Source organism: Megascapheus bottae, chromosome 8 (assembly GCF_031878675.1).
Source record: "Megascapheus bottae isolate mThoBot1 chromosome 8, mThoBot2.hap1, whole genome shotgun sequence".
In the NCBI taxonomy this organism is placed as follows: Eukaryota; Metazoa; Chordata; class Mammalia; order Rodentia; family Geomyidae; genus Megascapheus; species Megascapheus bottae.
Window position 1 is genome coordinate 9,299,585 of NC_143516.1, and position 13,338 is coordinate 9,312,922.

The 13,338-nt window shown below is 40.6% G+C and overlaps 1 protein-coding gene across 2 annotated transcripts in view; it reads left to right on the forward strand.

Moving 5' to 3' along the window:
• Positions 1 to 13,338, forward strand: part of Rgs17 (regulator of G protein signaling 17) — a 73,896-nt gene that overhangs the window by 50,852 nt on the left and 9,706 nt on the right. For both annotated transcript variants that reach the window (XM_090337941.1, XM_090337942.1), the window contains exons 2-3: positions 509 to 652; positions 13,132 to 13,221. In XM_090337941.1, coding sequence (XP_090194067.1) covers positions 534 to 652; positions 13,132 to 13,221 — 209 coding nt within the window. In that variant the 5' untranslated portion in view covers positions 509 to 533. The remainder of the gene's footprint in view (positions 1 to 508; positions 653 to 13,131; positions 13,222 to 13,338) is intronic.

A 13,338-nucleotide genomic window follows, 5' to 3' on the forward strand; every position in this document is an offset into this window, starting at 1 on the left:
GGTTCTCTTTACTGTGAACACCAGTGGGGAGAATTGTTACATACCTTCCAATTATATTAAAAAAAAAAAAAAGTGACTTAAGAGAAACAAGTTAACAAATAAATTTTCGGACCTTGCCCTGTTTACCTGGACAATGATTTAGGAATAGGTGACATTATTATGATTACAATTTCATGAAGCAGGTAACAGTATAATTTTTGTCCCCAGAGTTCTGAAGAAATCAAATTCCTGGGAATTTTGGGGTTGGCTACTAAGGCTTCCTGGTTTACCTTTTTTCAACTATCTCCCTCCTCTCTTCATGACACAATTCACTCTTTCTCCACAGTGGTGGCTTACTTTTCCTGGCAATATTTTCTTTTTTTTTAATTTATTGTCAAGGTGATGTGCAGAGGAGTGACAGTTACGTATGTGCATATGTACGTATGTAAGGTAGTGAGTACCTTTCTTGCAGAACATCATTACCTGGCCCTGGCAATATTTTCATACCTTGCCTCCTGTTTTCTTTCAGCCAGTTGGGTTCTGCAGCAGCTGAAATGCGAAAAAGGCAGCAATCACAAAATGAAGGAACACCTGCTGTGGCCCAAGCTCCTGGGAATCAGAGGCCCAACAACACCTGCTGCTTCTGCTGGTGCTGCTGCTGCAGCTGCTCCTGGTAGGTGGCATCACACCTGGGGGCAGGCACACCTGGGGGCAGGCACACCTGCAGGGAAGGCGGCTCTGGGTATGAGCTAGGTGACACCAGGGTGAGCACCCATGTCAAACTGTCAGTTCACAGAGAATGTGCAAGTTGTCTTGTTCCCCCCTTGCAAGTAGGAATTATTGAAAACCATCTTTAATTGAACTCAACTGTTCTACAGACAAAATGTTTGTTTCATCCACCCTAACATTTAAACTGATGACAGGATGAAGAAAAAAATGACTTAATGTCATTACTTTCTCTATCCATGCCTCCCAATGATATGAGTAAAATCTGTCTATCTGGAAGCAATATTCTCCAGGGTCACAGTCTTGTGACATTAAGGTAAGACCTTAGGCCAGACATGGTAGCCTACACCTTTAAACCCAGCTTCTTAGGAGTCAGAGATAGAATCTCAGCACAACTCCAACACAAACAAAAGTTATTGGAACTCTATCTCAAAAGCAACTCTACCAGGGCATGCACACCTCTGTAAGAGGCAAAGGTAGGAAGATCATGGTTTAAGATGATCGACTACAAAGCAGGAGACCTTATCTAAAAAGGAAATAAAAACAAGTGACTTAAGCGGTGGCACCCTAGCCCAGCCAATTGTGAGGCTTTGAGTTCAAATCCCAGTAGTGTGTTTGATCAGAATAATCACTCCGATGCAAAGCCCTGAGACACAGGTGAATTCATTGCTCAACAGGAGTAGATTTGCAGTAGCCATGTGGGTGTCTCTATTTCAGAACTTTCCAGAAAGGCCCAAGTCATTGAGTTGTCTTTCTGTGTGTATCCTCTGCACTTTTCCAACATTGTTTGAAGAGTTTTTACTTTTTGATATGGTGACATGCCATTGAAACAGAAATAGAACACAGGAAGTGCTGTGTTACATTGCTCTCCTTGTTGCTAAGCAGATTCTACACAATCTAGAAACTCATAACTCTTAGCCTTTGTTTGCTTTCAGTTGTTTTGCAGATAGATTTCTGAAAGTCTTGCCTAATATGTAATCCTCCTATCTATAGCTTCTTGAGTAGCTGGCAGTACAAGTGTGAGTCATTGTAACAACCTTAAAAAGAGAACACATGCACGCACACACACACACACACTCACACACCCACTTTCTGGAAACTGTTTTTTTTTTTTTTTGCCAGTCATGGGGCTTAAACTCAGGGCCTGAGCACTGTCCTTGGACTTTTGTCAAGGCTAGAGCTCTACCACTTGACCCAAAGCACCACTTCCAGCTTTTTTCTATGTATGTGGTACCAAGGAATTGAATCCAGGTCTTCATGCATTCTAGGCAAGCGCTCTACCACTAGGCCAAACTCCCAGCCCTGGAAACTGATTTTTTTAAGGAAAATGTATATGTTTCATTTGTTTTCATCCTTATTCCTGAACAGTCCCAGTGTAGAGTTGTAGTGTCTTAGTCACAGCTGTGTGATCGCCTTCTGATCATTTCTGGCCCTGCTCTCACTCCATGATATACTGTGTAGACACTTAATATGGTGGGATTCAGTTTTTTCATATCCATCACAAACTGTGACCTATAGCAGATTAGTTCATCTCTATGGTTCTTAAGTTCTTTCTCTTTCTCTGTCTCTGAGTGCCTCTGTCTCCATGTCTGTCTGCCTCTCTCTGTGTCTCTGTCCTCTGTGCCTCTCTGTGTCTCTGTCTCTGTCTCTCTCTCTCTGTCTTGCTCTCTCTCTCACATACACATACACACATTCACACATATATACAGCATATATACATATTCAGTACTAGAGTTTACATCAGGACCTTTTATTTGCTAGGTACTAAAGTTATGCTTTACCACATGAATCATGGCTCTGGCTCCCTTTGCTTCACTTACTTTTTAAATTCATGCTTGGGTTTAGCTTAGACCATTATCTTCGTATTTATATGTAGCTAGGATGACAGTCATATGCCACTGGGCCGAGTTTTTTATTGTGTAAGGTAGAGTCTCATGGACTTTTTGCTCAGGCTGGGCTCAAACCACAATCCTGATCTCTGTCTTGCAAGTATCTAGAGTGACAGGAATGAGCCACTGCATCCAACTGGAAAATAAAATCTCTTTAAAGAAAATAATATACATTTTTTTAAAAAGAAAGTAAACGTAACAAATTTTTCTTGAAAATGAAAGCTATTTTATTTTTATATTCTATGGAAAGCATTGCAAATACATAATCACACAGTGTTGATGATTATACTTCTGTCTCTCATTTTTACAATGTCTCATTCCTGGAATCAGATATTATTTTTTAATTTGTCCAGAATTAAAATCCTGAAAAAGAATACAAATGTAGCTTTGCACTACATAGATGGCCAAATAGATACAGTTCTACCATCAGTTAACAACAGGGATGGGGTGAGTTCTGAAAACCTCATTGTGAAGCCGTTTGCTCTTCTGGTGATGTCACTCAGTGAACCAAACAAACCAACATGAGGCAAATCAGTTTCTTGCTATGCTTTGTGTTGAGTCATGAGACTTCATAAATGGGGAATAGATGAAATAGCTGACAATGTAACATGTAAGACTGTTTTATAGTCAGTGTTTTTTTAATTGAAGGTAGGCACTCCAACAATAAAGTATAGTATAGTAAATACAAAAGGCAGTTTTGTTTCCTTTTTTTTTTTTTTTTTTTTTGTGGGTCATGAGGCTTGTACTTGGCCTGGATGCTGTCCCTGAGCTCTTCAGCTCAAAGCTACCACCCTACCCTTGAGCCAAGCCCCACTTCCCGTTTTCTAGAGGTTAATTGGAGATAAAAGTCTCAGATTCTTTTGTGCCCAGACTGGCTTTGAACCTTGATCCTTGTATCTCAGCCTCCTGAGTATCTAGGATTACAGGCGTGAGCCACCGCGCCTGACTAGTTTTGTTTCCTTATAATCAAGTATTATATAGTCCAGTGGGCTACATGTACAGTGCTTTTATGCAAATGGCAGCACAGTAAGTTTGTGTACAGTAGCACAGCCAGACAGGCAGATGGTGTGTTCATGACTTTACAGGGCTATGACATCACTAGCAGATAGGAATTCCTCAACTCTATCATAACCTCATTGGGAGTACTATCGTATATACAGTCTAACATTGACTAGAGCCTTCTGAAGCAAATAGCTAGACTTAGTGCAGATTGCCTTTACCTATTATATGGCCACTGAGTGATACTTCCTGACATTAATTTAGTATTTACTAAATAACAGAACATTTAAGATAACTCCTAATAGGGCATCAAATTAACACAAAAGAACACAGACTGTGGATAAATAACCAAACAGCTCTGAGAAACTACTCCAACTTGCCATGCCTCTGGGGTGACATAGATGATATTCCCAAATATTAGAGCATATGTTTGTATGTGGTGGTCAGAAGCTATGCATATCAGCAGTGGGCATCGATTTGTTACACCTGGGCTATATGTATAGTCTGTATATTTTTTTCTTTTTGTGGATTATGGGGCTTGAACTCGGCCTGGGCGCTGTCTCTGAGCTCTTTCAGCTCAAGGCTACCACCCTACCCTTGGACCTGGGCCTTGTCCCTGAACTCTTCAGCTCAAGGCTACCGTTCTACCCTTGAGCCAAGCCTCACTTCCCATTTTCTAGGGATTAATTGGAGATAAGAGTCTCCAGGCTAGCTTTGAACCTTGATCCTCAGATCTCAGCCTCCTGTAGTCTATACATTTATATCCTACATAGGACAAAGAATAAGTAATTTCCAAGGTAAACAATGTGTTTATCTTTTGAAAAGGATGAAAACTGAATTGTCTTGAACTATGGAAGTATGACTACGTTCCATTGTAAATGAAACTGTCCTTTTTGCTTGCAGTATGAAAATGCTATTACTTTGTACTTTGAGTTTAAGAACGAAAATTGGACGGATTTTTTTCAAGTGAAAATTAAAAATAAAAAAGAAAGAAATGTTCTTTAAATTTTCCAGGCTGGGTCAAAGGAGCAGAACAAAAAGAAACATGAAAAAATGTAATTTAGGGACTAAAAAAACTAGAAATCAAAATATGAAACAACTGTCATTTGTGAATAGAAACAGTTGTCATGTGGCTGGTTTTACATCCTTTTAAGGAAATAGAGAGCTAAGAAAATAAATTTCTATATCTAGTAATAAATATAAATACTTCACCCTAGCTTCACATATTAGGGACATTTAAAACCATGAAGCATTTTATCTCAGACTTGCATTTCTCATTTTTACTTAATTCAGTGTCACCTCATTTATCATATCCTTGCCCTTATAAAATTACTGCAATACTTTATTTGGGAAACGCATACAGAGAATATGTATATCATAGCTGAATATTTCCTTCCTTTCTCGCTTGTGTCTTCATTTGTGGCATTTATTGATAGTACTAGGGTTTAACTCCAGGCATCCTACTTGCCAGACAGGCATTCCACCAATGAAGTACATCTCTAGCCAATTTCTTATACTTTGTAATGACTAGTAATCTGACCCATTCTGTAGTCCTGTCAAAAATGCTACTCTCTTCCCCCAATCAGTGTCTCTCCATTCTCTCCTCATGCCTATTTGTTAGATGAAGAACATAGAATGAGGTAGAGCCCGTGTAATTGTCTTCCATCCATGAGTGCAGGAGGCCTGAGTTGAAGTCATAAAATGGACAGTCTGCCCATGAATGAACCCTTCTGTACATGAGACCAAGGCACTGTGACAGATGCACAGAGTTTGGCCACATCCCTTGTCTAAAAGTTCGGCATTCGCACTAGTAAGTAGAATAACTGGCCTATTTGGGGCTGACTTTATGCAAAAGAAGCTTTGGAAAAGTGTTGGGTGGCATCATTGCAGGTTGTCATGACTACGTGAACTAGTGAAGTTGTTCATATACTTGCACTGCAGGTAACAGGCACAACCTGCAAGCCATTTTGTGCTGGCAAACACAATGCCTATCTAAAAAGAGATAGACAGCAGAGACTTAAATTAATTTTGAGTTAAAGCTAAATTGTCTCGTGAATCCTGTTCTAACACCAAAGACTACCCTAAAATTAGGCTTTTCCAAAACAAGCAGTTCATGTCCTAATGACTCTTTTGGTACCTACACTGTTTCTAGTAGTGCCCCCATTGAGAAAGACAGGCTGCCCCACATTTAATCAGAAGTAGACCCCAGGAGATCTCAGCCATCAAAATGTTCCCAAGCCCTCTGATGTTGAGCCATGAGATGGTGCTAGATGCAAAGAGCAGAGGAACAGGCTTGTTATTCTACCTGCAGTTTCCAATGGAGTGCTTTGGTTTTTACTTGTTTTCATTTTAGACTTAGACCGATACTCCTGTTTGAAACACAATTGTCCTTGCTAAGAAATAATGATGTTCGGAAAATACTAATTATATAGTGGATGGCCGTTTGCTGTCACAGGACACATTAGTTGCAGAGGTGGGGATAAACAGGAAACCCTAATATCCAGCCCTCTGGTTGGCCTGCATTCATACTGCACTTCCCGTCTTTGCCTTCGAGGGTTGGAATGAATCATTTCCAAATGTAGTCTTCTTAGTCAAAATCACACACCCTCATACTGCCTGTTGGGTGGGTATGCCCAGGAGAACTGGCCCACAACATCAGATTCTTTGCACAAAGAGACTGGTCAGAGAATAAATTTAGTAAATTAACTAGTCCTTTGCCACTAAAACTGCCTCCCTTTTGAACACATTGGTTATCCAGAGTTCCCAGACAGACCGTGGGATAGATCTCACTAAATCAATGCTAAGTAGTTCATAAACATGCTTTTGTTGCCCCCTCCCTCCGTTTTTAATGAGAACCATGGCCTCTATAATTCAAAGCCGTGCAAAAATAATGTCCTTTTTTATCCTGCAATGCTGTCACCCTTTAGATCTCTGCCAATGGCAATACATGCTTTAAAAGTCAGAGGATCTTTTCTGAAAAGGAAAACAAAAATCCTTCACTGCACTATGGTGGAGAGAACTCCCTGGAAATAAAATTGTTCCCACATGCAATTGGGGACAGCAAGTGAATAGTCTCCTGTGTACCTGTCACCTTGGGAAGCTGATTCATACCACATGGAGCATAAGACAGTCCTGTGGAGTAAATTAATTCTTAGGATCCCAAAGCACTTACCACTATGTTGTCATAAATACAACTTGCAAAGAATACTACTGCTTCAGAACTTAGCTTGGGTGAATTACTAATGCTTTCTCTCTAATGTACATTTAAGGCTACACAGTCAAAAGACATCTACCAGTGGAACTCAGTTTTTGCAGGCCATATATAAATCACGAAGTGGGCCATTGGAGTGTAGGACTTGTATATATCATCTATTCATTAGCTCACTCATTTATAGTGCATTGAATAGCTACTGGTGTGGTTCTCCCAGCCTGCCCTGCAAAAATGGCAGGAAACATAAGTTTCATTAAGCAATTAAATCCGTCTATTTACTTTTATCCACAGGTCACTCTGTAGGAGTTTAATATTAAAGCTGCCAAGCATTTGTCACCTGTACCTGGAGTCCTACTTATGGCAAAGCCATTGTGATGAGAACTGAATTCATGCTTTTCCATCAGTTATACTTTATCCAGTCATTTGACTCTGCATTAATGTGAAAATGTGTATTTTTCTAAGTATCATATTACAGTATTGATGTTATCACTGGAAAGATGGAAAGGACTTCAGTAAACCATGTGTCATATAAACTTTCATCTATAAAATTCTTAAAGTCTCAGGGCCAGGAGTATAATCTAGTGGTAGAGTGCTTGCCTAGCATGCATGAAAACCTGGGTTTGATTCCTCGGTACCACATACATAGAAAAAAGCTGGAAGTGGTGCTGAGGCTCAAGTGGTAGAGCTCCAGCCTTGAGAAAGTCCAAGGACAGTGCTCAGGCCCTGAGCTCAAGCCCAGGACTGGCAAAAAAAAAAAAAGTTCTTCAAGTCTCTTTGTCTGTGTTAAGTAAGAAACTTTGGAAACTTGTCACATGTCTGTGATTGCCAGTTACTTGTGAGACAGATATAGAATGATAGTTCAAGACTGATCTAACTAAGAATTTGTGCCACCCTTTCTCAAAAAGAAGCCAAATATGATAGATGACACAGGTCTATAATCCTACACTTAGGGAAGTGAAGACTAGAAGACTGCAGTCTGCCCAGTCAAAGCACAACACACTATCAGAAAACAAACCCAAAAAAGCAAAAGGACTTGAAATACGGATCAAGTGGTATTGTGCTTGCCTAGCACACATGGCATCCTGCATTCAGTCCACAGTACTACCCAGACAGAAACCAAACAGTAAGAACCCAAATGAACAACTTTACACAAACTTATGCAGTATTTGAAATAAAAGGATATTTTTATTTCATTATTATTTATACAACCCAAACAAAGTGCTATGTTATAGAATCCATTCTCCAGTGTCTCTCTTAAAACTTTTTAAGTAAAAAAATGCTTCCTACCCATTGGTAATTAATAAGCTTTACTAATTAATTCATTCTAGGAACCTATGACAATGTTCCACATTCTCCTATAATAAGGCAACACAGGACATAACAACTTATTATTGGCAAGTATAAGGACAATGTTAATAAGACCAGACCTGTCCCCCCTTTTTTTGTCATTCCTGGGTCATGAACTCAGGGCCTGAGCACTGTCCTTGAGCTTTTAACTCAGGGCTAGCACTCTACCACTTGAGCCACAGATCCACTTCCAGCTTTTTTCTGTGTATGTGGTACCAAGGAATCGAACCTGGATCTTTGTGTATGCTAGGCAAACTCTCTACCACTTGGCCAAATTCTCTGCCCCTTTTTAAGACTGAGATATTCCAGATCAAGCCACTTGGAACCAGGGGAGATAATCAAGGAAAATTTTCAGTTATCTTTTAGTTAAACCATTGTACTTCAAAAGGTAACATAGCCATCTAGTGGAAAGATTTTTAATAGCTGACGAAGTTATTTCAAAAGTTTCAATGTATAAAACTAAAGCTAAAACAGAGTTAGGAACTTGTTTCTTGACATATAACTTAGAAATCTAAGATATCCATGATTTGGAAATGTGAGACTTCTATGCGGCCTATGATTTATACCCATTGCATTAACCATGTTAAAATGACCTATTTGTGTCCAGATGTCAGTTGCAAATGATTGAACTCAAGGTGTATTACGGAAATGTGAAAATGAACATGAGGGGAAGTTGTAGAAGTGAACCTGAGAATTGATGCTGTGTAAGTCCACTGACCCAGCTTCTGCTGCCTCTGTGCTCTTAGTTGGCTTGGCTTGGTATTGTTTCTTAGTGGTCTTTGGTAAACAATGTATCCATTCTATTTTCCTTTCTTAATTTTCCTTTGCTTAACTTATTTTTGTGGATGGGAAGAAAATGTACCTCTCCGGAAGCCCTTCGTTGCCCCAGCCTTACCCTTACCTTGTTCCCTCATTACCTCCTTCCTTCCTTCCTTTCAGGCTTTGGTGTCCAAACTTTCTGTAATATCTCCTTTCTGATACCCTCACGTTTCCAGCAATTGCAAAGAGGTTGCTCTTCACCCTGTCTATTGCAAACTGGGTCCTCTGGGCAGAGTTCCTGCCGAGGAAGAACTGTGGATAATAGCTCACACTCAGCAAACTTTCCAAGTTTGTAGTCATACAGATAATCGAAAAGGTAAAATACGGGCCGGGAGTTTGGCCTAGTGGTAGAGTGCTTGCCTAGCATGCATGAAGACCTGGGTTCGATTCCTCGGTACCATATACATAGAATAAAAAAGCTGGAAGTGGTGCTGTGGCTAAAGTGGTAGAGCTCTAACCTTGAGAAAGCCCAAGAACAGTGCTCAGGCCCCACGTTCAAGCCCCAGGACTGACCAAAAAAAAAAAAAAAAAAAAAGGGTAAAATACCATCGTTCTTGGCTTTCATGTACAGAGAACTGGAACTGCTTGGAAAAAAATGAGGACAGAGCTAGAAGGCTGAGAATGTAAGCTCCATCCTAACCCTGGGCTCTTTTCAATGTATGTGTTTCCTTGTAAACAAACTTGGAAGGAGTAGGGACTGACCCTGGATGACCCTGCAAGACTAAATATGTCTGAGAGAAGTATAAAGAAATGAAGGAATGCATGCTGTGTGTGATGATAGTTGAAATTAGTCATTCTCTTTGCTCAGTCTGAAATAAAAAAACTCTTTGTTAAAGTTGACTTTGATAAAGTTGAGATTGTCATAGTAATCTGTAACTAAGTTGTCTTTGTTGTTGTTGTTGTTGTTGATGATGGTCCTAGGCTTGAACTGGAGCCTGGGCACTGTCCCTGAGCTCTTTTGCTCAGGTCTAGCACTCTACCACTTTGAGCCACAGAGCCACTTTTCTGGTGCTTATTGGAAATGAGAGTCGACTGGACTCCTGCGCAGGCTGGCTTTGAACTGCGATCCTCAGATCTTGCATCTTGAGTAGCTGGGATGACAGGCATGAGCCACCCACCAGTGCCTGGCTTCCTTATAGGAAGCATTCATTTGCCTTTGGGGCTTTTGTAGTTAAACACTTATAATCGTTCTCATGTATTGCTTTGCATCTTTATGAAGTAGGTTACTGATTTTATCTGCATCGTAAGTGGGGAAAACAAAGCATGGACCTCAGTGACAAAAGCTCCATATTCGGAGTCCAGGTCATTGTGTTCTTGGTCCATTATAGACTTCCCTCTGAAGCCCCTCATCTGTCTAGTCTGCTCTGTGCTTAGATTATGCCTTTCGCAGTTCCCAGCTTCTCCAGGACTGTATTCCCCCCCTGCTAGGAATCCCCTTTATCTGGGCTCCATGTAGCAAGCATCTGCTCATTTTCACCCTAATGCATGCTTGCCTCCTCTGTGAAGCATTCCTGTTTTTTCATGCGAAAGTCTGACTAGCAGCATCAGGCCCTTGTTTATTTCCTTACTTCTCTTCATTGTAAAATACATGCTAGTAAGGGAAGTTGATGAAGATGATTAATTGCTCATTGCTAAAGTTCACTTTCTTTCTACAGAATTCAGATTTTGTTAAATAGTACATCAAGAGACAGTCCCCACAGTGAACAGTTTCTTATTTCCCAAGTGTCTGTTATAAGTAGTTTTAGTCCAAATGTGTGTCCATGTTTTACCATCTGTCGAGAGGAAAGAGGTAAACACAAGGCAATATTTTTTTAACGATTATTCTAATATGGTAGCATTTGGGATATTTGTAAACATTAGAGAAACAGATCTAAAGAGCCAGCATTCGTGCTCGGAAACTTGTGAATCATGCACGTGGATTCCAGATTTGTTGATTGGCAACAGAAGCACATGGAGAACAATTGCCCCCCCAACTTCCCGGGGAATCTGCATGAGAGGTATACTTGTGTTTTACATGGAAAAAACCATGTGGAAGTAAGCTCTTGTGAAAGTCATTATGTAACCAGGAAAAAGATCTCTTTCTAATCTTCTTCCAGTGCTGTAAAATGTATATAGACATACACTTATGAGACAAAGCTTAGCAGAGGGAGCATTAATTCCTACTGACAAATTCACAAATAGTTTTAGATGCAGGAAGTTCCCATAGAATATTTTCAGTGGTACAACCACCACTTTCAAATTCAGAGAACCACTCCCAAGTGAAACCTATTTTGAGAAGGAATGAATCTCCTCTAAGACATATTTGACCTACATGGCTATTAATACGCCGAGGGCTGGAGTTTCCTAGACTACCTCAAGTTTCAATATCAACATACACAGACGGAAATACGGCCTGTTGTGTCTGGGTCCTTTCTGAAGACTTGAGTTCTCCGGCCCATCTTCCTGGCAGCCTCCACTAGGGGCTGCTGGTTCCAGCATCAGCGAGCTTTAGGTTCTTCTTCCCACGGTCTTTCAGCTGCACTGCCTTTCCTAGTTTTATTCCTTTGCCTCTGTGGTTCTGTACCAGTAAACTTGCCACAGTCCCTGAGAATGGTAGAGGGAAACTCACTTTATTTCTCAAGTCAATTGTTATTCTTTTTTTTCCCCTTAGAGGTATGACTAAAGAGTCCTTTCTGGGTTTTGTTGAGTTCTCTTTTCTCCAGTCCTCCCACTTTCTCAGTGGTAAGGACAACCTCTGTGACACATTCTCCCCTTCAATGCTTGTTTCCGATGGTCACCATCTAATAGCCACTGGAAAAATAACTTAGATCACCTCTTCTGTAGTAAATACACGAATGAATTAGTGCAAGAGATGCTGTCTGACTTCTGCTCTGATGGGGCCTCACACAGCTCCCAGCTTCTAGACAGGGGTATCACTTGGCTGATGTAGGAACTCAGATTTCACAAGGCCACTGAGTCATCCTGCCTCCTCCTCCAGCTTCTCCTACCCCTCCTCACCTACCTTCATCCCTGCTTCCCTTTCCTCCCTTTCTTCCTCCTCTTCTCCCCCTCCTATTCCTCCTCTTTTTCCTCCTCCTTCTTCTGGTACTGTAAATTGAACTCAAAGCCTTGTGCTTGCAAGGCAGGCACTGTACCACTTGAACCATAACTCCAGCTCCTTTTTGCCTTCATTGTTTTCGAGGTAGGGCCTTGTCTTATGCCAGATTGACCTGAGCTAGAGCCTCTCTGTACTTTCCCTTGGCACTGGAGATGACTGCTTCATATCACTGTGCCCAGACTTCGTAGCTGAGCCATTAGGGGTATACCTCTGACTCCAGCCAATGAGGACATGCCTTGAACTGTGATCCTCTGATAGCTGCCTCTCAAGTAGCTGAGATGATAGGCCACCACACTAGACTCCTCCCCTTGTTTCTCAGCATTTACTCATACCCCCTTAGCTCCACTCTACTCCAGGAACCTTGCATATCTTACCCCAAAGTGCTGCTCATGTACAATTCACTGGAACTGAACAATACTTATTCTCAGTCTAGATTGCTAAAATGTATGAGTTATCCAGGTTTTCATAATCTTGTATAACCATCAGAATCCTATATAGACCCTAGAACAGGCCGGCAATGGAAGACAGTGGACATGGACTAATTGTAAAGGAAAGCAAACTTGAGCTCATATCCAGGAGCTCAGGTTTCAGCAGTTCTGGTGTAAACTCAACAAAATCTTTATAGTGTAGCTTCTGATACCTTCCATCTTCTTACATTCTAACAGGGAAATAAATAGTTTTCATGTGAAATAACCAAACATGAAAATAGCTTTCTATGTAAGGGGCAATGTAATAATATCTCAAATATTAAAGCACGTAGTCACATATATCAGATGTTAAGTCATCTACATTATGTAAGGATGATGCCAGAAATGTGTAACAGTATCCATTTTGGAATAGTTGGTTGCTTCATCATTTTCAGTTCAATTTAGATTTCTTTCTTTTAATTGGCATTTATTTAATAGTCATTATTTTAAAAGCGTCATTTCACTTTTTGTACATCCAGTGTCCTCAAAGAATTGACAATAAAACATTTCACCACCAGAGGGTGTAATGTTTCTCTTAAAGAGCTATTTGTTTGCACGGACATTCCCTTGCCATAATACTTTTGTGCTGCATTTCAGCCTCACTGTTAGGAATGAAGAAAGAGGAGAGAATGCTGGGAGACCCACACACACTACAAAAATGGAGAGTATCCAGGTCTTAGAGGAACGGTGAGTGTGAGCTTCATGGTTCAACGGCCTCTCGGTCTTACGTGACGTTTCTATCTACCATCTTCTGCTCTGTCGTACGCCTAGAAATGATTTTGTGAAGTAAATGTCTGCCCCATT